Here is a 27,939-nt window from a genome sequence, read left to right on the forward strand (position 1 = left end):
GGTCACAAACCTGAACAACAGAAAGCAATCAAGTTTGAGCTGCTGCACGCAACCCCTCCCTAATTTTTCAAACCCTTTAACAAAGGGTATGTCTACACTGCAATAAAAAAACGGCGGCACTGAGTCTCAGAGCCTGGGTCAGATGGGTCAGGCTTGGGCTGCAGGGCTAAAAAGTGCACATAGACATTCAGGCTCAGGCTAGACCCTGGGCTGAGAGACCCTCCTCCCTTGCTGAATCCCAGACCAAGCCCGAATGTCTACACTGCAGTTTTATAGTCCCCCAAGCCCTAGTTCAGCTAACCCAGCCCAGCCCCAGCCATGCTGCAGATCTTTTATCTCAGTGTAGACATACCCAGAAGAGATTATGCCAGGCAGTCAGGAACAGAATAAGGGTCTCTATCATGGCAAACATACATCTTATCCATTCAGTTAATTACTTTCCAAACAGAATATTGAAAGCTCAAAGTCAGTTTCTAACAACTAAACTTACTCTCTTCTCATAGAGCCAGGGACAGAACCAAGGGTTCCTCATCACAATTATGCTACTACTGACTAGTAAATAGTTGGGCAACCCAGTCAGAAAGTGTGTATCAAGTCCTCCTCTAGTGATTGGTTTGAAAAGAGATGAGCAACTACTCCTGGAAGCTCAGGTGACAGGGTCCTCATCTAGGCTCAAACCCTGATGTTGACTTCTATGGGGAGAGATGGTTTACAGTTGTATGTGGTTCACACAGCGAGATGACATCTTTAAAAAAGTTCTTGTACCTAAAAACCATGGTAATCTGTAAATCATGTTGTGAATCACCAAAATACACGCATTTGTTATGCATTTTGATTTCACACAATGGCAGGCTAAAAGATTGAGAGGTATGCTTCACACTGGAAGGAACAGAGTACAGAGAGTAAGGAAGAGCAAAGGGCAAGCCCCATGCTGCTGCAGCTGCTCCTGGAAGTTTCCAGATATCAATGAGAGGCTACTGCATGTTTCAGGAAGTGAGAGATGACAGACTCCTTTATGGGGCTTCCCTCCACCTAACAGGTTATGTTGGCACTGCTAAATATGGTGGGTTTCTCTTGGTGCACTTACTTTCAGTAACCTCTAAGCAGGGATAAAATGTTTTAGACAGACAAAACTTCCTGAGGTATTTTGCAGCCTCTCGTACTCTTTAGGAGAGTTGATAAAGCCTGGAACAGCTTCAGCAATGCGGTTTTTCCCAGCTGAAGTACAGCTCCCCTTCTCCCCTCTCCCATCCCTGACCCTAGGGAGTTATTCACTGAGGTATACCAACTCCATATAAAAAAAGCCCTAGGAAATTAACACAAACTATATTTTGTGACAGTTAAGTTTGCACCAGGTCACACCCCATTTACACAAAACCTTAAAAGCTTGGAAATCAGAAGTTAAAGTCTGCCACATTCCTTGCTACCTTCATATTGCCTACAACACTGCTAATAACCGACTCCCATAAAGCTTTCACTTTCATCTGCAACATCCAAAAATGCAATACGTGCTCCAACTTCATCAAACTTGTGCTGTATCGCAAAATCTTAACCGGGATCTTAGCAATGATAAAAGAGATTAATTTCCCGAATACTTGGAATGTGTGACAATCAGATGTGCTGATTTGTTGTTAAAAGAGTGTATAAGATTGCAGTTTCTTTTGGGTTACAGTGCAAGTTTGATAACGACAGTGTATGTAGTGCTTTTTAATGCAAGTGAAAGTCATATGGGAGTGTTGGAGTGAGTGAGTGAGTGAGGCCAGGTCTACACCCAGCCGCTAGTTCGGCGGCTGGGAATCGAAGTTCTGGGTTCGATTTATCGCGTCTGGTCTGGACGCGATAAATCGATCCCGGAAGCGCTCGCCGTCGACTGCGGTACTCCAGCTCGGCGAGAGGAGTACCGCGGAGTCGACGGGGAGCCTGCCTGCCGCGTGTGGACCGCGTCTGAACCGCGGTAAGTTCGAACTAAGGTATGTCGACTTCAGCTACGTTATTCACGTAGCTGAAGTTACGTACCTTAATTCGAATTTGGGGGGTAGTGTAGACCAGGCCTAATTGACAATGTTGTAGACAATATGGAGGTGGCAAGGATTACAGGAGACTTTTCCTTTAACTCCTCATTTTTATGATTTTAATGTTCTGGGTGGAAGGGCTATGTCCTAATGCAATCTTTACTGTCACTAAATGTACTTTTTGTTTGCATTAATGGTGACTTGTCATAATCTCAATAATCTAAATGGCTAGGTTTATTAAAAAAATTAAGGTAGGACAAGGAAGGGGTCTTATCTTTTGAGTGCTTCCATCTTTATCTTTTAGCATGCTGCAGAGGGTTCTCCCAACATAAGGAGTGTGGAATTTTCAGGCATTACTATCTCCAACAAGGTGAAGATGAGGCCAAAAGTTGGCATGAACTCTTGGCTGACAGGAACAAAATTTTCAGCCAGAGTGGTAGCTAATCATTGGACCACACAACTACTACCCCTGTAAACTTCTCCAGCTTGACTATATGCACACTAATTGTATAACAGTAGAGCTCATCACCATCAAACAACTTGTTTAGTTGTGTAATGCTTTGTTCCCTGCTGTTTGGAGATCATTGATCAAAAGTAAATAGCAAATTTAAATATTTAAATAATGGAAAACTGCACATAGCAAACACTTCCTTTTCAATAGACAAGTTACAATCACCTCAGATAAAGGAAAACACCTGTTTTTGTCTTTCAGAATAAGGCTTTGAAGTGTTTGGTAGGAGCAAGATAACTCCAAATATTGTGAAAGGAACATTTATTTTTAATAGTTAATAGATAATTAAAAAGGAAAAAAAAATCAAAGGACTTTAGAATAACATTGTTACTTTCTTCCTGCCCCAAAAGAATAATTAATAATCATAATAATATTATTGTGAAAGAGAACTTAACAAAACTGAAGAAATGGTGCTAACCCTGTGCAGTAACTGGTTCTTTGAGATGCGTCCCCCGATGAGTGCGCCATTCTAGATGTGCTTGCGTGTCCTGCGCCTTTGTTTGGAGATTTCTCATTGCAGTGTCCATTTGGCCTGCATGTGCATATTAGTCAGTTTCGTGCTCCATGCTGTTATATAGCACTGCGCAGGCAAACCACGTTCAGTTGCTTGTCTGCCACAAAGCTCCATAGCAGAGAACTCCAAAGCAGAGGGGAAGGAGGGCAGCACCTACAAGGGCAAACATCTTGAAGAACCACAGTTACTGCACAATGTGGGTAACCATTTCTTCGAGTAGTGTCCCTATGGGTGCTCCACTCTTGGTGACTACTGAGCAGTTCCCTTTAAGGAGAAGGGGGCTTCAGAGTTGAGTCCAGTATTGAATAAAGTATTGCCAAGCCACATGCAGCATCAGAAGCCAAGTCGTGAATTACTGCACAGTGGTCAGCAAAGGTATGTACAAAGGTCCAAGTTGCAGCTCTACATATTTCAATGATGGGAACGTTTTTGAGAAAGACTCTAGAAGTGGAAATAGATCTTGTAGAGCGAGTTCGTATGTCCCAGGGTTTTTGGAGATTAAAAATTTGGTAGCAACAGCTAATGCAGTCAGCTATCCACTTGGAAAGTCTTTGTTTAGAGTTTGCGGACCCTTTTGATCTGCCTGCCATTGAGACAAATAATTTGAGAATCTTTTTGAAAGGTTTAGTCCTGTCAAGATAGAAGGCCAGAGCTCTCCTGACTTTAAGTGTGTGAACAATGCCTTCTCTTTGTCGAAGTGAGGTTTAGGGTGAAAGATCAGGAGGTGGATGGGTTGGTTAATATGGAACTCAGAAGATATTTTTGGTAAAATCTTGGGGTGTAGTTATAATGTGACCTTCTCTTTGAAAAATATTGTGAAAGGGGGGTATGCCTTCTCACTCCTCCATCGACAAATGGAGGAGTTAGAAGGTACCCAACGGTTCAAACAGAAATCTTGTATGATATTCAAAAACCAGATTGAGGTCCCAAATTGGAGTAGGATGTTTAACTGGTGGAAAGAGATTTACGAGCCCCTGAGGAACCTGATCACCATTGGGTGGGCGAATATGGAATAACCTTTTATTGCGGAATAGAAAGCTATGATGGCTGCGTGGTGGACTCTAATGAAACTCAGCAACAGCCCCAGGTTTTTTTAGTCTAGGGTGTAGTCCAGTATATTTGACAGCAATGAGGTTGCCGGTGGAATGTGTTTGAGGTCACACCAACAGGCAACATTCGTCATTTTTGTAAGTAAGGGTAGCTTGGAGATGGTTTTCTGGTGTGTAATAGCACTCTTTTTACTTTCTCCAAACAGATCCTCTCTAATCCCGTTAACCATCGATCAACTATGCTTTGAGGTGAAGAACCCCAAGACTGGGGTGAAGGATCTTTCCATCTTCCTAGGATTGGAAATGAGGAGTAGCCTGGAGAGTGATCGGTAAGGAAACAGCCAGATATATCAGGTAAGGAAACCATGTTTGTCTGGGCTAGGTTGGGACTATAAGAATAACTGTCTTTGTCCTTTTTTATTTTGAGTAGAACTTTGGCTATTAGAAGCATGTGGGGGAAACATGTACACTAGACCCAATGACTACCGAAGGTAAAAGGCATCCCCCAAGGATTGGTGACCCAGACCACCTCTGGATCAGAACTGAGCACCACCATGACACACAGGTCTATTTGAGGTGTGCCTCATTGCTGTAATATGTGGTGAAGTATAATGGAATCTATCTCACACTCATGATCTTGAGAAAAGTGTCTGCTTAGTGTGTCCACAGTCACATTCTGAACTCCTGGGAAGTAAGCTGCTGTGATGATAATCTGAATGCATATGCACCAATTCCAAAATTTGACAGTCTCGGCACAGAGGGAGTGCTATCTTGCCCCTCCTTGCTGGTTGATTAGTAGTGGAAACTGGAGATGGGCATATCTGACTGCATTGAGTTCCTGGATGTTGATGTGCAGAGTGTTATCCTGAGATGTCGACCTGCCCTGGGCTGTGTGGGTGTCCAGATGCATTCCTCATTCCAACAGGGATGCATCTGTCATTATAGTTGCTGGGGGAGGGCAAGTGAAAGGGACTCCTGCACAAACATTGTGAGGATTTTTCCACCAATTGAGAGATTCTTTTATGAAGATGGGTATGGAAAGTAGTGTAGTTAGACTGTGTGTGTTCAGTTAATAAACAGTCCTCAGCCACCCTGAAGGCATCAGACTCACAGTTTTGCATGGTCCATAACGAAAGTACTAGCTGCTATATGTCCCAATAGCTGAAGACCATTCTGGCCCATAGTTTGAAGGTTGATCTGGATTGTATTGACTATGTTGAATAGGGCCATGAATCTGTGCATTGGTAGGTAGACTCTTGTCGCTACTGAATCAAAATGAGCTCTTATGAATTGAAAGTTTTGCACAGGAGGTAAGGTGGATTTTTGAATGTTCAATTGCAGGCCCAATTGGAGAAAAAGGTCTACGACCTCGCAAGTATTGGAGATCATCATCTCCAGATGAAGTGTGAGCAGGCTTCTTAGGTACTGAGTGAGAAGAGGTAGTACTCTTCTTGCCGCCTCACTCTGTTGATGGTACTGATGACCTCTTGGAGCCTAGGACTTTATAGTCTTAGGTTTAACCATGCCCTTGGTACCAGAGGAACCAGCAGCCTCATGGGTACTGGGTCAGAGAGCAGTTCAAAGGGTGGACCTGTGAATGTTGACAGGACAAAGTTGAGATCCCATTGAGGCACAGGTATAATGACCAGTGGCAAAGTCCTGATCAAGCACTTCATAAGTCTCACAGTAGCCACGTGTGTAAAGACAAATTGTCCCTCTGCTGGAGGAAGGCATTAATTGCTACTAAGTGTACTTGCAGCAAATTAAGGGCTAGACCTTAAGTTTTTAAGGAGAGGAGATAGTCTAGGATAACTGGAATACCTATGGCATCTAGCGATTGTTGGTGGTGACATGCCCAGGCCAAAGCACGCCACCTTTTAGCCAGGTAGCAGGCTCTAGTAAAATCCCTTCTATCTTGGTTAAGGATTTCCTGAACAGGTGTGAAACCTGAACATTCTATTTCCGACACCCATCCAAATACCGGAATGAGCCAAGGTTGGGGTGCTTGATCTTGGGGTGCTTGACCCCACCTGAGTTAGGAGATCCTAAAATGTTGTGGATCCTGATAGGTGAGCATGTGGGCATCATTGTGAGTTCCATGAACCAGAAATGTCTGGGGCAGTTGCGTGCTGGGAGGATGGTGTGGCTCTGTTGCAACTGATCTTCCATAGAAGTTGCAGTAGTAGAGAGATGGGAGGAAAGGCGTATCTGAGACCATCCATTCAAGGAAGCAGGAGAGTGTCGCCCTGGGAATCATGGCCTATGGCTTCCCTGGGGCAATACATGGAAGCTTTTTATTTGTCTGGGATGCAAAGAGGTCCCATAGCAGAGTTCCCCATTGTGTGAATATTTTGGTTAGAACTGTGATGTGGACCTCCCATTTGTGGTCTGCAGATAAACGTCTGCTTAACTTGTCTACCAGGGTGTTGTGTACACCCGGGAGATATGCGGCCTGTATCATGTTATTTCTGATGCACCAGTTCCAAAGTCTGACTGCTTCTAGGCATAGGAGACGGGATCTTGCTCCTCCCTATTTATATACACCATTGTGGTGATATTGTCTAATATTACCTGTACATGGAGCGAGTGTATGAGGAGAAGGAAGGTCTTGTATACAAGACAAACCATTCTCATTTCCAGAAAGTTTATGGTCCAGGTACCCTGAGCAATGTGGTAGTCCAGGTGAGTGTCCCACCCCATAAGGGAGGAGTCTGTCAGGATGGTGGCCCTTGGGCTGAAACACGTCCCCACCAGGATTTTGCTTGGGTTGGACCACCAAGCAAGGGAGGTGAGAACTCTGGTGGGAACAGTCATGGTGGGAGCCAATGCGATTCCTGTTTGGTCATAAGGTGGAGCATAGCCAAGTTTGAAGGCACCATAAGTAAAGTCTGGCGAATGACGTAACGTAGGTGCATGTGACCTAACAGAGAAACACTGGCACACCACAGTTTGTGGGTGATGCAAGGGATCAAGTTGCACATCACATAAAATCTGTCTGTGCAGAGAAAGGCTCTTGCAGAGGCTGAATGATGCCATTCTCCTACAAAAATTATTGTCATAGTGGGTGACAAAACGAACTTCCCTGCATTTATGCAACAGCTAAGGTAGCAAGAAGGTACCAAAAAGAACTTGCTGCTGCTATGACTTCCTAGTGAGATTGGCCTACCAGGAGCCAGTCATCCAGGTATGAAAACACAGTATAGGCCTGATGTCGCATCTGGGTTGCTACTACAGTGAGAACTTTTCTCACCCTACGTATGTAACGAGACTAAAGGGGAGGATGTGAAACTGGTAGTGCTCTTGGCCAACCATGAGTAAAAGAATAAAAATAAGCTATAAGCAGTTTAAAAAGTTGGTTTCGCATACACGGTGTAGTAATTTTTGTTAATACTGAGAGCTACAATTCTATTTAAAAAGGGACAACTTAAAATCACATTTGTCTCATTTTTTCCCAAACCTACTATTTTTACAAGTTAAACTACAATTACCAGAGCTCAAATTAGAGGAGAAAAAGTTTTTTTTTCCAGTTTGCTTACTCAATACATTTGAAAGCACAGTGTAGAGTCAGTTCTACAATTGCTCCTGTACTATTGTATAGTTGTAACTGCTTGACCATAGATTAGGATTGCAATTGAGTTTCCATTTTTAATTCTGATTTTGGCTTCACTCTGAAATTCATGAAGAGACTATATTAGTCTTTATATGTTGTGGCAGAGGTCCGACCTGGTCTCCGTGGGTTCCGCGCTTCCAGGCGGTTTATGCTAGCCTCAGAGGCTCACTGCGACTCTCCATGTAGCACTTCTCTCTCTAGGGCCAGGGTTATAGTCTACTGAGCCCTTGTCATCATAAGTCAGCAAGGAGGTTGGTGAGAGAACTCCTACAGTCTCTGTTGTTCCTACGGGCTTATTCAAGAACAGTTTAGCCTCCTGTCCTGACAGGGGCCTGTCTTCCCCTCCCAGGAGGTGTTTCTGTAGTGGCGGGTTGGGAGGAACCAGGGCCCACCCTCTACTCCGGGTTCCGGCCCAGGGACCCTAGTGGCAACATCTGTTGGCAGCCGACCTTTCACTGCCAGAGCTGCTACACTTCCCTGGGCCACTTTCCCACAGCTCTCCCGCTTTTCTCTCTTAACGCCTTCTTCACCCTTACCTTAGGGCTCCCTTCCAGTGGCTTGAGGGTGTCTTCATTACCCAGCCCTTCAGCCGCACTTCCTTTCCTGTGGCTCCCTTTTCCTTCCCCCGGCCTGACCGGAGTGAGCCCTTTTACAGTATCAGAGGAGCCTTAATTAGAGTCAGTGTTCACGTTAGCTTAAAGGCCTCACTTGACTCTTTGCAGGCTAATTGAAGTCATGTGTCCACCCTAGCATGGAGCAGTCCCCGCTCTGGTCAGTCAGGGAACAGAAAACTGCTTATCCAGTGGCCAGTATATCTGCTTTCTACTACTCTGCTGTACCCAACTGGCTTGGGTCTATCACAATGGGTAAGGTTACAGCTAGGTGCAGAGTAGCATACTCTGGAGCAGGTCCTCAAGGAATCAATTATGAAACACTTAGAGGAGAGGAAAGTGATCAGGAACAGTCAGCATGGATTCACCAAGAGGAAGTCGTGCCTGACTAACCTAATTGCCTTCTATGATGAGATAACTGGCTCTGTGGATGAGGGGAAAGCAGTGGATGTGTTATTCCTTGACTTTAGCGAAGCTTTTGATACGGTCTCCCACAGTATTCTTGCCACCAAGTTAAAGAAGTATGGGCTGGATGAATGGACTGTAAGGTGGATAGAAAGCTGGCTAGATCGTCGGGCTCAACAGGTAGTGATCAATGGCTCCATGTCTAGTTGGCAGCCGGTTTCGAGCGGAGTGCCCCAGGGGTCGGTCCTGGGGCCGGTTTTGTTTAATGTCTTTATTAATGATCTGGAGGATGGTGTGGACTGCACTCTCAGCAAGTTTGCAGATGACACTAAACTGGGAGGCGTGGTAGATACACTAGAGGGTAGGGATCGGATACAGAGGGACCTAGACAAATTAGAGGATTGGGCCAAAAAAAACCTGATGAGGTTCAACAAGGACAAGTGCAGAGTCCTGCACTTAGGACGGAAGAATCCCATGCACAGCTACAGACTAGGGACCGAATGGCTAGGTAGCAGTTCTGCAGAAAAGGACTTAGGGGTCACAGTGGACGAGAAGCTGGATATGAGTCAACAGTATGCTCTTGTTGCCAAGAAGGCTAACGGCATTTTGGGCTGTATAAGTAGGGGCATTGCCAGCAGATCGAGGAACGTGATCGTTCCCCTTTATTCGACATTGGTGAGGTCTCATCTGGAGTACTGTGTCCAGTTTTGGGCCCCACACTACAAGAAGGATGTGGAAAAATTGGAAAGAGTCCAGCGGAGGGCAACAAAAATGATTAGGGGTCTGGAGCACATGACTTATGAGGAGAGGCTGAGGGAACTGGGATTGTTTAGTCTCCAGAAGAGAAGAATGAGGGGGGATTTGATAGCTGCTTTCAACTACCTGAGGGGGGGTTCCAAAGAGGATGGAGCTTGGCTGTTCTCAGTGGTGGCAGATGACAGAACAAGGAGCAATGGTCTCAAGTTGCAGTGCGGGAGGTCTAGGTTGGATATTAGGAAACACTATTTCACTAGGAGGGTGGTGAAGCACTGGAATGCATTACCTAGGGAGGTGGTGGAATCTCCTTCCTTAGAGGTTTTTAAGGCCCGGCTTGACAAAGCCCTGGCTGGGATGATTTAGTTGGGAATTGGTCCTGCTTTGAGCAGGGGGTTGGACTAGATGACCTCCTGAGGTCCCTTCCAACCCTGATATTCTATGATTCTATGATTCTATACCTTTTCTACCAAATTTGAAGTATATTGGAAAAGAGACTGCACTCTAAAATCAAAGATGTTCAACAGAATTCAATAAGTGTAATATATTTTTGCCACTTCATAGATCACCCCACCACTGTAAAACTCTACTTTACTGGACTCCTTTTATTAAGATCTATGGCACAGCATTAAAGGTTACTTAATTTAAGTTAAATCTTATTGAGGAAAATAGAAAGGAGCATAAACTCTGGCAAGTGAAGTGTAAAATATAATTAGGAAGAACAAAAAAGAATTTGAAGAACAGCTAGCCAAAGACTCAAAAAGTAATAGCAAAATTCTTTTTTAAGTACTTCAGAAGCAGGAAGCCTGCTAGGGTCACTGGACAATCAAGATGTCAAAGGAGCACTCAAGAAGGATAAGGCCACTGTGGAGAAACTAAATGAATTCTTTGCATTGGTCTTCATGGCTGAGGATGAGAGGGGGATTCCCCAACCTAACCCGTTCTTTTTAGGTGACAAATCTGAGGAACTGTCTCAGATTGAGGTGTCATTAGAGGAGGTTTTGGAACAAACTGATAAATGTAACAGTAATAAGTTATCAGGACAGATGCTATTCACCCAAGAGTTCTGAAGGAACTCAACTACGAAATTGCAGAACTACTAACTGTGGTATGTAACTTATCTTTTAAATCCGCTTCTGTACTAGATGATTGGAGGATAGCTAATGTGATGCCAATTTCTTAAAAAGGCTCCAGAGGCGATCCTGGCAATTACAGACCAATAAGCCTAAACTTCAGTACTGGGCAAATTGGTTGAAACTATAGTAATGAACAGAATTGTCAGACACATAGAGGAACACGATTTGTTGGGGAAGAGTCAACATGGCTTTTGGAAAAGGGAAATCATGCCTCACCAATCTACTAGAATTCTTTGAGGGGGGTCAACAAGCATGTGAACAAAGGTGATCCAATGGATATAGTGTACGTCAGTTTTCAGAAAGCCTTTGACAAGGCCCCTCACCAAAGGCTCTTAAGCAAAGTAAGCAGTCATGGGATAAGAGGGATGGCCCTCTGATGGATCACTAACTGGTTAAAAGATAGGAAACAAAGGGTAGGAATAAATGGTCAGTTTTCAGATTGGAGAGAGGTAAATTGTGGTGTCTCCCAGGGGTCTGTACTGAGACCAGTACTGTTCAACATATTCATATGATCTAGAAAAAGGGGTAAATAACGAGGTGGCAAAATTTGCAGCTGATAGAAAACTCCTCAGGATAGTTAAGTCCAAAGAAGACTGCGAAGAGTTACAAAGTGACTTCACAAAATTGGGTGACTGGGCAACAAAATTGCAGATGAAATTCAATGCTGATAAATGCAAAGTAATGCACATTGGAAAACATAATCCCAATTATACATATCAAATGATGGGGTCTAAATTAGCTGTTACACCTCAAGAAAGATCTTGGAGTCATTGTGGATAGTTCTCTGAAAACATCCACTCAATGTGCAGTAGCAGAAAAAAAGCGAATATAATGTTGCGAATCATTAGGAAAGGGATAGACAATAGGACAGAAAATATCATATTGCCTCTAGATAAATCCACGGTACACCCACATTTTGAATACTGGGTGCAGATCCGGTCGCCCCATCTCAAAAAAGTACAGAAAAGGGCAAAAAAATGATTAGGGGTATGGAACAGCTTCCACATGAGGAGAGATTAATAAGACTGGGACTTGGAACAGAGATGACTAAGGGGGGATATGATTAAGGTCTATAAAATCATGACTGGTGTGGAGAAAGTAAATAAGGAAGTGTTATTTACTCCTTCTCGTAACACAAGATCTAGGGGTCACCAAATGAAATTAATAGGCAGCAGGTTTAAAACAAACAAAAGGAAACATTTCTTCAGACAACATGTGGAACTCTTTGACTGAGGATGTTGTGAAGGCCAAGACTATAACAGGGTTAAAAAAAGAACTAGATACGTTCCTGGAGGATAGATCCATCAATGGCTATTAGCCAGAATGGGCAGGGATGGTGTCCCAAGTCTCAGTTTGCCAGAAGCTGGGAATGGGCGACGGGATGGATCACTTGATGGTTACCTATTCTGTACAGTGTTCCTGAAAGTGCATGCATCATGCACCTTCCCGCACCACCCTGCATTGATGTCAGTGAAATACCTGCGGTGATCCAAAAGTGCCTGCAGTACCATAGAGAACTCCCCCTTTCTATTGATATATTCTGTCGCAAAATGGTCCGGGGCCAAAATTTGAATATGCATTCCATCTACCACCCCTCTGCAGTTAGGGAATTCCATTGCCACAAAGTCATCCAGCATTTCATGGACATTTTTGAGAATCACAGTCCTTCGTAGCTGGATGCAATTAATGGCCCTGCACACCTGCATTAACACAGCCCCAACGGTCGATTTCCCAACTCCAAACTGATTCGCAACTGGCCTGTAGCAGTCTGCAGTCGCCAGCTTCCACACAGCGATCGCCTTGCAATTCTCCACTGAGAGGGCAAGCTCTCATTTTGGTGCCCTTGCACTGCAGTGCTGGGGCGAGCTCTGTACACACTTCCCGGAAGGTGGCTTTCCGCATCCAAAAGTTCTGCAGTCACTGCTCGTCATCCCAGACCTACATAATGCGATTCCACCATTCAGTGCTTGTTTCCCGAGCCCAAAAGCAACGGTCCACCATGTGCAGTTGCTCCGTGAATGCCAAAAGTAATCTGGTGTTGTATCTTTTCATGGCACACAGCAGGTCAGGCAACTCTGATTCCTGTTCATATTGGAAGCATGACCATCCGCGATGTGTTCATAACAGTTACCACAACAATAGAAAGAAGTGTGGGATCCATCCTTTCAGGCAGAGAGGCAGGCGTATAGTAAACTGGGGCCGTTAAAAATGCAGTGAAACGCAATCAGAAGCCCCTGGAATGATGGGACAGAAAAAAATGCATTATGGGATATTGAGCCCGCACCCATGATGCATTGTGATCCATTCCACCTTTCCACTATTCCTAGCTGCAGAAGGTGGCAAATAGCACAGTGGGATAGCTACCCACAGTGCACTGCTCTCTCTGTCAATGCTAGAGTGCCAACTGTGGACACGCTCTGCCAACAGAAGGAGAGTTGTGTGAATATGCACAAGCAATGTAATTATACTGGTTTCTGATCATCGACGTGACTTGCATTGACGAAACTCTGTAGTGTAGAGAAGGCCTGGGTCTCCTCAACTCCTTCTTCCCTAACACCTCCCACCACCACCCTGAATGCTACTGAGCATCTCCTAAGATCTGTAGGAAGGAAGCCTTGCTCCTGCAAGCCTCAGAAGCTCTGCAATGGGGGTAAGGGGTTGGAGAACAGAGTATTTGCAGGGAGAGGCATTTCCCCTTTTTGTGACCCTCCTGAGGTACATGGGGGAGGAGGGGCGAAGACTCACTGGACCCTCCTTGTGACTCTTAAAGCACTTGTCTAGATTCCCAACCACACACAAGCCTTAAGAATGCTCATCAGGGCTACTCCTAACCCTTCACAATGTTTAGTAGTCGTCTTATTCCCTGACAAGTCTCATTTAGCTCTTCTGGGTCCTGACAAAACCTAGTTTGGCCCATCAGGAACCCTCCAACAACTCCCATAAGATATTAGGGCTGGGGACTCAGGATGCCATGAAACAGTCTATATGACATTTGTAACTAACATTCTTAAAATATAATGCGCACATTCAAGAACACGTATCCACAAACTTAGATTCAGCTTAGTAAAGCTTCCCTCTGTGTAGACCTGTAAAATAGCAACAGGGGAAAGATGTTTTGAGAACTATGCATATATTACTAAAGCCACACACGTGGGAAAGAGGATATGGTGAAAAGAAAATGATAGAAACTCATATGATGATAGTGCAATTCTAAGAAGGAAACAGATCGAAACACTCCTCTAGACCTACATATAGACTGATTTCCTGGCCTGCAATACATCCTTCTCCATCTCTGCAGAAGCCACTAAAACAGAAAAGAACTATACACAGTGATGATCTGCTTCACTACCCTGGAGTGCCTACAGCAGAACTCACCATTATGTGCTGCAACTATCTTAACTGAAATGATCACCCACATCCAGGAGAGCTTGACAGGATGTATGATACTGGATCCCATAAATAGATTGCTTTCATTTAATGAATTCAGCCTGTTTATGTTATAGGAAAAGTTGGACATATTTAGAGAGACAACTGAAAATGAGGTCCCTGCCCTTCTTAGTTAGTAAAAGAGATCATTAACAAATCTTTTGGATGACATTGCTAATACTTCATTTGTAGATATAATCTTCCTTCCCACCTCAAAGCCTTACTATAGTTAGAACAACTGTGGAGAAACCTTGGCTAGATGCAACAGACATAGCCAACTACAACCCAGTCTATCACCTGTTTCTGTGCAAGCTTCATATTAAGCTTGCACAAAGCTGCCTTCAAACATGTTTCCACAGCCACTATCATAGATCCCCTCATAACCTGGTTTCAAGCCAAGATTCAGAATAGAAACAACATTGCCCTAAGATAATCATGCCCTAAAATAATTTATAGTGTTAAGGCAAACGTCCAGACCCCTGGACCTCTCTGCAATATTAGATATGGTTCTCCATAGGATGACATATCTTACCTGAGGGAGGAAGAGATCCAGGCAATGCTCGTAAGTGTTCTGAATCCTTTCTCAAGTGCTGAGATAGCAGAATTGGGAAACAGCATCTATGCCGCCAGGCCCTTCACAGGGATTAACTCTTTCTCTGGTTCTATCCAATATGTACACGCAGCAGTCTCAGATCCTGGGTTAACAGCACCTGTGACCACCACGTGTTTTCCTTAAGGGCAACCCATCTAGGTCTTAGATCTCCAGCCATCATCTTTCTAGGGACAGAAACCCATGGTTCTCTCCCAATAGTCCAGGATCTTAGCTGCATACCCCTGCAATTCACTGTGATCACCTCAGCAGGTCTGACTTCAGTTCAGCACCTGCAGTTCTCTTCTTCCTAGGGCAATTAACAGGTTAACCAGCAACCAAGTAGCTTCCACAAAACAAAGTACTATTTATTCAGAACAAATGCATTTAAGAGAAAACATAACTTAAAAAACAAACAAATAGCTTATATCACCAGGTTACCCATTGCTCACATGGAGACCCAGGTAGATAGGTTGTAAAATACTTCAAGTCCTCTTGCAGGTCCTGGTTCTGTTGGTCAGAGTCTCATACCTGTCAGTTCTCAGATGGCATGAGTGACCCTCTCCCCATGTCAGGGCTGCTATTTTATACAGTGTCAAGTTCTTTGCCTTCTTAAATCTTTGAACCAAGTCAGTCCAATTTGTGAAGTTTCACCCCACGGGGAAACAGCACAAAACTCTTGTTACCCACATTGTTTCAGTATTGGAGATTTGCATGAATTCCACACCTCTCCCCCCTACCCCAATTGACTTTAGCTCCTGCAGGAAGCATACCTTATTTTAGCCATTTATCCAGGAACACAATCAGTAACCAGCCCATAAAGATACATATAACATTTATAAAGTTGATACTATAGTCTTTGAATTGTCCATGATTCCATAGCATCACATCGGTCATAGCAGCCACTGGGAGAAATGGTAAACCTTCTCAGAATCAAGCATTAACAATATGTGGAAGACACACAACTGTCATTTGCAACCTACACTGAACGGTCACCAAGTTACCCTAATGTCTGGCTAGGATCAGCATCTGGATGAGAAAGGGCTGGCTAAAGTTGAATACCAGAAAGACAGAGGTGTTTGAAGGCAGGGGGAAACACCTTGAAAGAGCTGGCTTCCATAGATACAACCCAAAAATGTAAACTCACAGATTGTTGAGACAATCTGCAGTTTGGCAATTCTGTAGATTCCTCATTGATGCTGAGCCATTTTATAGCAGTATCCAAGAAAAATGCTTTCTATTGTTATCTCTAACTGGCTAAGAGACTGTGTCTCATAGTTGCTGCTGATCTGGCCATGACAAACACATACCTTTGTATACTCTCAGGATTACAAGTTAGTTTATATGGGTTTGAAAAAACATCAAACTTGAAAAAACTGAAGATGATGCAGAATGCAGCAGCACACCTCATTAGTGACACAGATTACTGACAGCATATTACTCCATTACTCTGTTCTTTTCACTGACTCTCCATAGAACATTTTGTTAAATTTAAGTTCTCAATTCTTATTTTCAAAGCACTAAATGATCTGGGCCCAGCATACCTAAAAGACCACTTTATCCTTTGGAACCATGACTGTCCTCAACAGCCCCACTCCTTAGGAACAATGTAATTGTCCATAATAAAGAATGAAATGCATCTATGTGGGAGACAGGGATTTTGGGGGGCCTGGCCCCAGACTACAGAACGTTCTCCTATGGAAACCAAGTATCACAAATCCCACAATACTCCAGCCCAAATGAAAGTACATTTTGACATTGTTTTACCTAAAAATAGAACATATAACATTTGCTTATTTGAAAAATAAAATGAGCATGTACACAAAATTATAGAACTTCACACAAAATTTTCCATTGGGAAATAGGAGGAAACGGCGTGGAACTACATTTGATAGATTTTAGTTTCCTTGTTTAACTTCCTAATTCTGGAAGGTGCTCAGATGTCATGGTGACAGTAGTGATCCAACTACCTGAATAAAACAGTATCTGAAACTTTTTAAACTATAATTTAACATTTGCTAGATTTCAAGTCAGTGTTGTCTCTTTAATATCCTATTTGTTATATATAGCTATTATTTACGCAGGCAAGTTTTAATGCAGAAGCTGATATTTTGAAGTCTTCATACTTTTTGAAGGTCTTATTAGCTCCTCTAGCATAACAACTCTAGATTTTTCCTATTTTTTTTTAAACCTTTTAAAATAAGAAAGGACAATTAACATATTATAGCTTTTGTTATTGCAACATTAAAATGTATTTCATTTTCAAAAATCAGTACATGTACAAATTAAAAGTTGATCACAAAGCATTATTTCTACAATGCAATTGCCAACTACAATACAGTGTACACTTTTTTTCTGAAACCTTAGACCTAAGGTTGGTCCTATAAGCTGATGCACTAGTGCTGAGTCCCACTGAAATCAATAGGACTCCACATGATTAGAAGAATCCATGTCAGTGTATTGACTTTGAGAACTGTTGTTTTGGATACTTAGGGTAACATTTTTATTCTTACATATGTGCACTAACTTCCTTGTCATAATGATCCAGTATGTCTTACACTTTTTACACAAAACACTTTCTCTATAAGTAATTAATAATTTTGTCAGCATATATGCATGATATATTTTGGCAATATAGTTTTTCTCTCTGGAGACAGAAAAGTTCCCAATAGTAACTTATATAATGTGTCTCTGGGGATGTCTAAGAAATACAGCTCACTAAGTGCAATTTAATATATTTTTAAAATAACGAGTACATACAATTCATGTCTTTTTCATGTGACCTACCCTCAAACTCTTGTCAAAGCTTAACATATTTCAAGTATCACATGTATTTCTTAAAATTAAATAGTGTTATAACATTTTTATGTGAGAATATATTGTATATCGAATTTATAACTGCACAGTTTTCAAATTATCAATATATTTCTGACTTTACAAATATAAGTAAATTTAAAAAACCTTAGTTCTTCCATAAACTGACATAATGTGTTTATTTCCAGATGCTACTATTCAACAGTATTACATAGCAATATAGAATCACAGAATCATAGAAATATAGGACTGGAAGGGACCTTGATAGGCCATCTAGTCCAATTCCCTACAATGAGGCAGGACTAATTATTACCCCTAGACCATCCCTGACAGGTGTTTGTCTATCATGTTCTTAAAAACCTCCAGTAAGGGAGATTCCACAACCACCCTAAATAATTTGTTTCAGTGCTTAACTGCTCTTACATTTAGAAAGTTTTTCCTAATGTCTAACCTAAATCTTCCTTGCTGCAATTTAGCCTATTACTACTTTTTTTTTTTTTAACTTGTCCTGCCCTCAGTGGATAAGGAGAACAATTTATCACTTTCTTTTTTATAACCGTCTGCATACTTAAAGACTGTTATCACTTTGCCCCTCAGTCTTCTCTTCTCCAGACTAAACAAACCCAATTTTTTCCAACCTTTCTTCGGTCATATTTTTGTTGCTCTTCTGTGGACTTTCTCCAATTTGTCGACATCTTTCCTGAAGTGTCCAGAAGTTGACATAGTACTCCAGTTGAGGCCTTATGAGTGCAGAGCAGAGTGGAAGAATTACTTCTCGTGTCTTGCTTACAACACTCCTGCTAATACATCCCAAAATGACGACTTTTTTTTTCATCAGTATTACTTTGTTGACTCATATTTAGATTTTGATTCACTATAACCCCCAGATCTTTTCTGCAGTACTCCTTCCTAGGCAGTAATTTCTCATTTTGTATTTGTGTAATGGTTATTCCTTCCTAAGTGTTGAACTTTGCATTTGTCCTTACTGAATTTCATCCTATTCATTTCAGGCCATTCCTCCAGTTTGTCAAGACCATTTTGAATTCTAATCCTGTTCTCCAAAGCAGTTATAACCACTCCTAGCTTGGTATCGTCTGCAAACTTTATAAAAGTGTCCTCTCTATGTCATTATACAAATAATTTATTAAGACACTGAACAGAGCCAGACTCCAGACAGATCCCTGTGGGACCCCACTTGACATGCCATTCCAGCTTGACCATTGATAACTACTCTCTGAGTACTGTCTTCCAACCAGTTGTGCACCAACCTTATAGTAGGTTTGCCTAGGCTAAATTTCCCTAGTTTGCTTAGGGGTAGATCAAGTAAGACAGTGTCAAAGGCCTTACTAAAGTCGAAATATACCACATCTACTGCTTCCCCCCTCCAAAAGGCTTCTTACCCTGTCAAAGGAGGATATTGGATTGATTTGACATGATTTGTTCTTGACAAATCCATGTTGACTATTACTTATCACCTTATTATTTGTAGGTGCTTACAAGCTGATTGCTTCATTATTTGCTCCCATTATCTTTCTGGGTATCAAAGTTAAGATAACTTGTCTACAATTCCCTGGGTTGTCCTTAATCCACTTTTTATGGATAAGTACTATATTTGCCCTTTTCCATTCCTCTGGGATCTTTCCAGTCCTCCATGAGATATCAAAGATAACTGCTAATGGCTCAGAGAGCTCTTCAGTTCCATGAGTGTTCTAGGATGTATTTAGGCAGTGCCTACCAACTTGAAGACATTTAAAGGGTATGTCTACACTGGCAGAGTTACATTGCCGGCAGTTACATCACCGCTCAGAGAGCGCTGAAGGGAAACCGCTGTTGTGTGTTCACACTGTCAGCTATCTGCACAATAACATATTCACACTTGTGGCACTTGCATCGGTATTTGGAGCAGTGCACTCAGGGCAGCTATCCCACAGAGCATCTCTTCCTCTTCTGCCGCTAAGAGTTGTGGGAAGGCGGAGTGGGTCACGGGGCATCCTGGGTCCTGTTCCGATGCCCCGTGATGCATTGCTTCACATCCCAGCAATCCTTGTGCTTCCATCCACATTTGGCACTATCTTTCAATGGTTTGTGTACTGCACGCTCTGCCTCTTCGGTCTGCAGGAATGGATCCCGCACTGTTGACCAATATGCTGCTCGCTCTCACTAACACGTCACGAGTGGCAGTGGAGTTATTCCTTAAAATACAAAGGCAAGAGGAGTTCGACATTGATCTCGCCACGCGTAGTAGCTATGACACGAGATTACTTGTGGCTTTCACGGAGGTGCTGACCACAGTGGAACGCCACTTTGGGGCTCGGGAAACAAGCACTGAGTGGTGGGATCACATCGTCATGCATGCCTGGAATGACGAGCAGTGGCTGCAGAACTTTCGGATGAGGAAAGCCACATTCATGGGACTGTGTGATGAGCTCGCCCCAGCCCTGCGGTGCAAGGACACGAGAATGAGAGCTGCCCTGTCACTGGAGAATCGCGTGGCGATTGCACTGTGGAAGCTGGCTACTCCAGACTGCTACCAATCGGTTACTAACCAGTTCGGAGTGGGAAAGTCGACCATTGGACTCATGTTGACGGAAGTGTGCAGGGCCATTAATCGCATCCTGCTCTGAAAGACCGTGACTCTGGGCAACGTGCGTGACACTGTGGATGGCTTTGCACAAATGGGCTTCCCTAACTGCAGAGGGGTGATAGATGGCACGCATATTTCAATTCTGGCACCAGACCACCTGGTCACCGAGTACATTAATCGGAAGGGGTATTTCTCTATGGTTCTCCTGTTGCTTGTGGATCACCGTGGGCGTTTCACAGACATTAATGCAGGCTGGTCCGTAAAGGTGCGTGACGCATGCATCTTTCGGAACACTGGCCTGTTCAGGAAGCTTCAAGCAGTGACTTTCTTCCCAGACCAGAAGATCACCGTAGGGGAAATCAAAATGCCCATTGTGATCCTGGGAGACCCTGCCTACCCCTTAATGCCGTGGCTTATGAAGCCATACATGGGGAAGTTTGACAGCAGCAAGGAGCTGTTCAACAACAGGCTGAGCAAGTGCAGAATGACTATTGAGTGTGCTTTTGGCTGTTTAAAGGCTCGCTGGCGCTGCCTATATGGGAGGCTGGACCTGGCCGATGACAATATTCCTATGCTTATAGCCACCTGCTGTACGCTCCATAATATTTGTGAAGAGAAGGATGAAAGCTTCACTCAGGGCTGGACCGCTGAGGCTCAGCGCCTGGAGGCTGAATTTGAACAACCAGAGACCAGGCCTATTAGAGGGGCACAGCGCAGGGCCATAAGGATCAGGGAGGTCTTGAGGCAGCAATTTGAAGCTGAAAACCACTAATATTTGTTGCTATGCTCAGGAGCACAGTGCTTGTAATGTTAGGAGGTGATTGTGATTAGTGCAGCCGATGCACTGTGAAGGTTTAAGAAAATTGCCTATTGCTTTGCAGGGCTCTGTTTGCTTTCAATTAATGGAATAAAGATTGCTTTCAAACCAAAACAATTCTTTTATTAAAAAATAACAACCGGAGGAGGGACACAAACAAAAAATCACATCAGCACTGTGGGAGATGGGGGAAGGGAGGGTCCCAGTAGGAGGTGGGGTCCTGGGACAGTGAAAGATTTGTGTATGTCCAGGTATCATATGCAACCTTGTCCTTTGGAGTACAGTGCAGCGGGTACTGTACTTCATCAGGGCTAAACTGCAGAGGGATGGGTGTTGAGTGCAGTGGGTACTGGGAGTCCGCAGGGCTAGACTGTGACGGACAGGAGGGGAACAGAATGAAGCTAGGAGGTTGATAAGAGTGTGTCGGTGGTGTCTGGAGGGCGCATGGGAAAGAGTTTTGCGACAGCAACTGCAGGGGAGCGTGGGCGTGGAGCTGCTTGGTTTGCAGTGTTAGTAGCACTTGGCGCTCCATAACATTTAAGAACCACTCCACGGCTTCATTCTGGCGCACTGCATTCTCCTTTCGGTCCCTCTTCTCACTGTCCCACCACTCCTTCAATTCTTGGTTTTCGGCCGCGGAGTGCATCATGACATCACGCAGAAAGTCCTCTTTAGTTCTTCGTGGCTGCTTTCTAATTCTGCGCAGCTGTTCATCCAGCAATGATAAAGGAGGAGGCTGGGGTCCCAAGGTCGTAACTGTGAAGCCAAAATGCAACATTTTACAGAAGCAGTATTGTTTGCAACACAGAGACCATTCATTCAGTGATTTAAAACACAGGCACTATTCACATACCTGTCACTAACTGGCTGATCCCAGGCAAGCACACATGAGCAACAAGACCCTCAAAATGATGAGTAACTGCAGGGGCAATCAGTGTTCCCGGACCGTACTGTATGCATGGCTCTTGGGGAGAGCCCACACTGTAGGTGGGGGGCCTTATAATCATTACTGTCCCCACATTTTCCACAGGCTGTGTTAATTATAGAAGATATCTCATTGCTGAGGGTGAGCAAGGAATCAGGGAAGGGTCTTCTCCAAGACTGTGGCTTCCGCCCTGGCCCTTATGCAGCTCACCTGTGTGCAGCAATGGTTCCCCCCCAAGTGATGGCACAGTGGCGTGGGAAAGTTACCCTTAATGGGGTAAGAAACAAAGCAGCTTGGTCAAAGAACCTGCAGCAGCGGATTGCCCAGTATCTCCATGAGAGTTTTGTGGAGATCTCTGAGGCAGATTCCTATGAAGTGAGGGAGTCAATCAACACCCTGTTCCATCACTCAGACTAGGCATGTGGTGGTACGCGCATCATACAGACACAAGCCTGCTTTCTGCAACCCTCCTGCCCACAACAACTTGATTCAGCAATTCCCAAAATCAAAGCCACTTACCAGGGGCCTCCTCTCCTTTTTGCTCTTCGCCAAGCTCCAACAGCTGTGACTGGCTAGCCTCCTCTGGGGTAGAGAAGAGCTCCTGGCTACATGCATCTCTGACCTCTGAATCGTCCTCTGCCTCTAGGTCCCCCTCCCCATCCAAGATTTCCTCTTCTTGGCTCGGTCCACTCTCGACTGGCATGTGAGCCACCGAAGTGTCCACAGTGGCTTTCACAGTGGAGGTGGGGTTGCCACCGAGTATCGAATCCAGCTCTGTGTAGAACCGGCAGCTCATGGGTGCAGCTCTGGAGCGGCTGTTTGCCTCCTGCACCTTGTGGTGGGCGTTCTGCAGTTCCTTCAATTTGACCCTGCACTGCAGTGTGTCCCGGTCATGATCCCTTTCTGTCATGCGTCATGAAATCTGTCCGTAGGTATCATAATTCCTATGACTGGAGCGCAGCTGGGACTGGACAGCCTCCTCTCCCAAATGCTGATGATATCCAGCAGCTCAGCATTGCTCCAAGCGGGGGATCGTCTGGTGCGTGCAGCAGGCATGATTATCTGGAAAGATGCGCTGAGAACAGTGCACACGTCACCAAGCAAACAGGAAGGGGACTGTCAAAATTCCCTAGGCATTTAAGGAGTGGGGCTTACGGTTGGTCACCTGAGGACAGGGTAGTAGAGTTCAAACTGATGACCAGAGAGGCAAGAACAGGTATTGTGGGACACCTCCGGGAGGCCAATCGCAGCACTGTAATCGACCAGGGTGTCTACACTGGCACCGCGGCGCTGTAGCCCCGGCGCAGAAAGCTGTATGCCTCTCATCGGGGTGGTTTTTCTACAGTGCTGCAACTGCGCAGTTTCTGCGCACTAGTGGCTTGGCAGTGTGTACATCTCGGGAGTTACATAGCAGAAAGCTGCTTTACTGCGCAGGAACTTGCTAGTGTAAACAAAGCCTAACTTGTCTAAGTAATTCTTAACTTATAGTGAACATCAATGTAAACAGGGTAGAATGTTAGTTGTAAGATCACTGCTAACTTTTTTGGTGAAAACTAAAACAAAAGAGGCATTTGGCACAGGCCACTGCTGCATTTTCTGTTGCTGTCTTCCCATCCTCATTGATCCATTCTTTGTCTACCTCTTGCTTCTAATGTATTTGTATAATATAGTTACAATTAAATGTATTGATGAAGCTTACTGATACAGTTAGTGAATGGTTAATGTCATAATGCATATGTACAAACAGACAGTTACAGTAACTTGTTCATCACTAAACTAATTGCCTCTCTTGAGCATTTGGAACTACTTGAAAGAATATATAACAAAACCATATAGGTTGATCTATTTACTGTCATAAGCCAGGGCCATCCTATTTTTGTTTATAGTTTTCTTTGTTAAACCTAAATTAGATTGTACACTCATTACAGCAGGAATTTGTCTTTTTTATTTGCCTTTTAAGTGGCAAGCACACCTATTGCACTATATAAAATAGAGTAGTAATGGTCACATTAATAATGAATTTGTTTTAAAAATGTATTAATATAATGTATAAAGTGTCAGATTTGTGCATAGCTCTGTAAAAAATCACAGATGACATAACATGCTGCAAAGAGATCATAATCTGAGACCAATCCTGCAAACATTTTTCACACAAAGTTCTATTCAAGTCTACTACTTCAATAAGACTACTCACATGAGTAAGGATTTGCAAGACCATCACTAAAGCACACTGCCTCATGTGCTATATACACACACACACACAGGGGAATTCTTATTACAGTTGCTAGAACAGAGCTGAAAGAGGCTCCACATGGCCCCTGCTCCAAGATAAATCCTGGGAGATGGGGAATGCTGGCTAATCAGCACCCCTCCCCCGAGCTGGCCAATTGATGCCAGAGACTCCCGGGGAAGGTGGGGGAGGAGCTGCATGATGTCCCTCAGCGAGTCTCTCCCTCCCTCACTGCTGGGACTGTTCTCTTTCACCACTGGCCCCATCAAGTTCCTCCACCCCTTGAGGCAGGTGGCTGGATATTGCAGCTGAATGCACTGGAAAATAGAAGCATTGAGGCAGCACTGCTGGAGGAACTGAGGCAGCACTGCTGGGGGAACTCAAAGCATAGTGACACTGGGACTCAGGGACTGTGCAGGTCTCATGGATAGTGCTCTAAATCAATAAGTCAATTGCAAATTAAGATCCAGATACACCAGTACGCACTACTTGCTTTGTGTTATCATGAAAAGCAGCTATAAATATGGTTTAACCAGCTAGTGGAACCTGGCTGCTTTATGTTGTTTTCATGTACTGGTGAATTCACCCTTAAAAGTTAAAATTTTAAAACATGCTTTAAGATTTGTAATATATATCATATCTTCAAATCCATTGGAAATATCACACGGTAGCATTCTCTTTAAACAAGAAACCCAGTGTTTGTATTCAATTTTTAAAAACTAAGGAAATTCCCAGAGAAAAAGGATGTTAAAAATGGAGTTAGGTTGATAGTATTTATCAGTAATTTACAAGTAAAAAAATATTATAGAGATATTGTAACTATCCCACAATCAAGCATTATAAACTCAGGAAACCCAGACACCAGGTTACACTTGAAAAAAATCCAAATGTGTTGAGATAAGAAATGCACAGGTAAGCAGGGCTTTGGAGCTGTGCTCCGGCTCCACTCCAGCTCCAGGCAAAAACCTGCAGCTCCACTGCTCCGGAGCTGCTCCGCGCTCCAGCTCCGGGCTCTGCTCCAAAGCCCTGCAGGTAAGGCACCCAAACACTCTTATGCTGTAGTGCTATGAGGGAGAAAAAAATTCTAATGTCTTTAAAAATCAGTTTAGTGTTTATGGTTCCTGATTAAATTGCCTTAATCATCGCTGTTTGGGTACTGCATGGCATCACTATTTTCTGAACCATATAGGCTTGGGTTACGTATAGGAACTAAAAGTTACATACTTTTAAAAAAGGATACATGTGGACAACAAGCTGAACCCATAAAAGTTCTTTCATGCATAAACTGATATTGATTATTTTAACCATACATGTAAACATATTTGTGGGGAAAAAAAATCAAGAAAGGGCACATGACAGTATATCCCATACATACCTTTGACAGCTCCATTCCAGGTCCACACTGTTTGCAGAGGATACAGTTTCCAGCATGGTCCCTGAACTCTTGCTCTCTACAATCCCCCGTCTCACAAATTACTTTACTCAACTTAAAAAAAATACAAATAGTTAAAAGAAATTAGCAATAATGCTTTACAGTTAATCTGGACATTTACATTTAGGCCAAATAATTGATTTTAAACACTATACAATCTTATAAAATTAATTAAAATAGAATGTATAATTATATCTACTTTAACCCAACACAAATCTTATTACTTAATACTACTTACAAATGATATTAAAATAATAATTTATTATTTTAAATTCACTTTGAGAAAAGGTCTTTTCTGTAAACAAGATGGTTCAGTTAATGCCATCTCCCTGGAAATATCTTTCTAGAATATGGCCAAAATTTTCAAATATGGGTGTGTAACGTTGGGCTCCTAAATTCATATTGCCTAAATAATATGCCTAAATAAGTGGCCTGATTTTCAAAAGTGCTCAACACCCAGCAGCTCCCACTGACTTCAGTAGGACTTGTGGGTGACTGGTACTTTTGAGAAAAAAAAAAAAAGTCAGACAACTTATTTAGGTGTTTAAATATGGTTTTAGATCCTAACTTCAGGCACCCATTTTTGAAAATGTTGGCCTATATTTTTATACCTCTAATTTGTTCTAAATTGCAAGAGTGGGCTTCAGTTATTTAAACCATCTGTATATCTGGGTTTTGTAATCTGGGAAAAAGAATAGAATCTGTATATTTAAGTATACATTTTTAAAGAGATTTTCAATGGCACCCAGAGTTTAGGATGAACACTTCAAAAGGTTTTTTTTTTAAATTTGCACCAATAGTTACACAATTATTTTCTTGCTTAATACATTAAATACACATAGAGATGCAATTTCTACCTTCCATGCTTTCTGAGTACAGCTTCTGACCAAGCTAGAAACTATGGCTTTGATGCTGCAATCTGCACCACAAGCAGAAACACCAATACAGAGTCTCAGTAAAATCAGTGGAACCCTGCAGAGATGCAAGGGTCCCCATGAGTAAATCCTACTGCAGCATCAAACTCAGTACATTTACCATTCTGTCTCAAGTGCACACACTTTTTTGATTAAATGACTAAGGCCCAGTTAATCACTTTTATCAAAAGCACATTCTGGAAGATGATTTTGGTAGTCAGTCTAGTTCCAAGTAGAAGGGCATCCACATCACATCACAGTTGCCACTAAGTTATCACCCTGTTTGGTAGTTTCAGTAGTAAGGTCAAAGCATGAATCTGCTATGGATACTGAACTACCTTCATTCCTACAGATTGTCTCTCTGGGTCAGAGTTCAGGCACACTGATATGGCAGTGGAAGCTTGCATTGTTGCCAATTGTGCTGTTGCTGTTTTCTGCATAAATAGAGTACTTGACTCCTATGCCTTAAATCTGGCACCTTGCACTGAGAGATGTAATGATGTACTCACGCGTAACCCTGGGGATCTTGCTCCAACTTCAGAAGTCAATAGACTGACATGTTGCACAAGCACTAAATTCATATATGTTTTATTCTGCCCAATCAAACCATCCTTCATGTGGGCATATTCAGAGAGAGGTGGATTTTTGAGGGGCAGAAGAGTGGGATGGAAAGTTGTGTCACATGCAATTTGAATAGAGTAATTTTTAAACTGGAAGAATGTATAACTAATTGTCATTGACTTAAACTGATATTCTCAAAATACTGCATTCTATATATTAATAGTTGTATTAAATATATATAAAATTACTCCACCTCACTAGTTTATGCAATTATTTTCCAACATTCATGATGAAGAAAAGGAAGTTCTCATTATTTACTTACCAAATACACTAATAATAGTATAAGCATCTTCACTATTTTATCTTGTCTTTGTAATCCTTCACTGCCCATATCTTAGAGTTAAACCTCTCTCCCTTATGAAGAACTAAATCAAAAGAAAAAAGGAAAGTATTTAAAATCCCCAAGTTGGACAACGAGTTTACTTTGAATGTACTATTTATGTAAAATTCAGCATTATATTATACTTTGGTGTTCTGAAATAGATATTTGTCAACATTGCTCAAATGTTTCAGATAAATAATTCCTAAAACTCAAAATAATGACTACCTAATTTACAAATTGTGGTTTGTTTGTTCATTTGTTTTTAAAATGAGTGGATATATAGACAAAAGGCAATATATCATTTCAATTTCTATGCAAATTTTTCCATTCACTTCAATAAATACTCAGAACATGCAAAGAAAAATACGATCTTGCTGTTCAACTGCGACTGGAGAACATCAAGACTCATTGACAGAACTGTTTTCCAATCCATGAAGTTGACTTGAAGTCTGCTACATACCTGGAAGGTGCCAAGTAAATATAGGAAAATAGACATATAAACCAGTCTATTGATTCGGGGGCCTGTTCCAAAATCTATTGAAGTCAATGGAATTCGTTCAGTGGACTGCATCACATTCTAAGCAAATATTCTATGAAATTCAGAATAAATGATCAATTTGGTCACATCAGATACATTTCAGTACACCACCATCTCAGAAAATGG

General features: G+C 42.8%; 1 protein-coding gene across 1 annotated transcript in view; it reads right to left on the bottom strand.

Moving 5' to 3' along the window:
* The window catches only part of TNFRSF19 (TNF receptor superfamily member 19), a 93,297-nt gene extending 66,013 nt beyond the window's left edge, over window positions 1-27,284 (bottom strand). The window contains exons 1-2 of the mRNA XM_065423500.1: window positions 27,216-27,284; window positions 25,362-25,472 (exon numbers count right to left, since the gene is read on the bottom strand). Of these exons, the coding sequence (XP_065279572.1) occupies window positions 25,362-25,472; window positions 27,216-27,284 (180 nt within the window). The remainder of the gene's footprint in view (window positions 1-25,361; window positions 25,473-27,215) is intronic.
* Between the last annotated feature and the right edge of the window lie 655 nt (window positions 27,285-27,939).

The sequence above is a fragment of the Emys orbicularis genome, chromosome 1 (genome assembly GCF_028017835.1).
Source record: "Emys orbicularis isolate rEmyOrb1 chromosome 1, rEmyOrb1.hap1, whole genome shotgun sequence".
Lineage (NCBI taxonomy): Eukaryota > Metazoa > Chordata > Testudines > Emydidae > Emys > Emys orbicularis.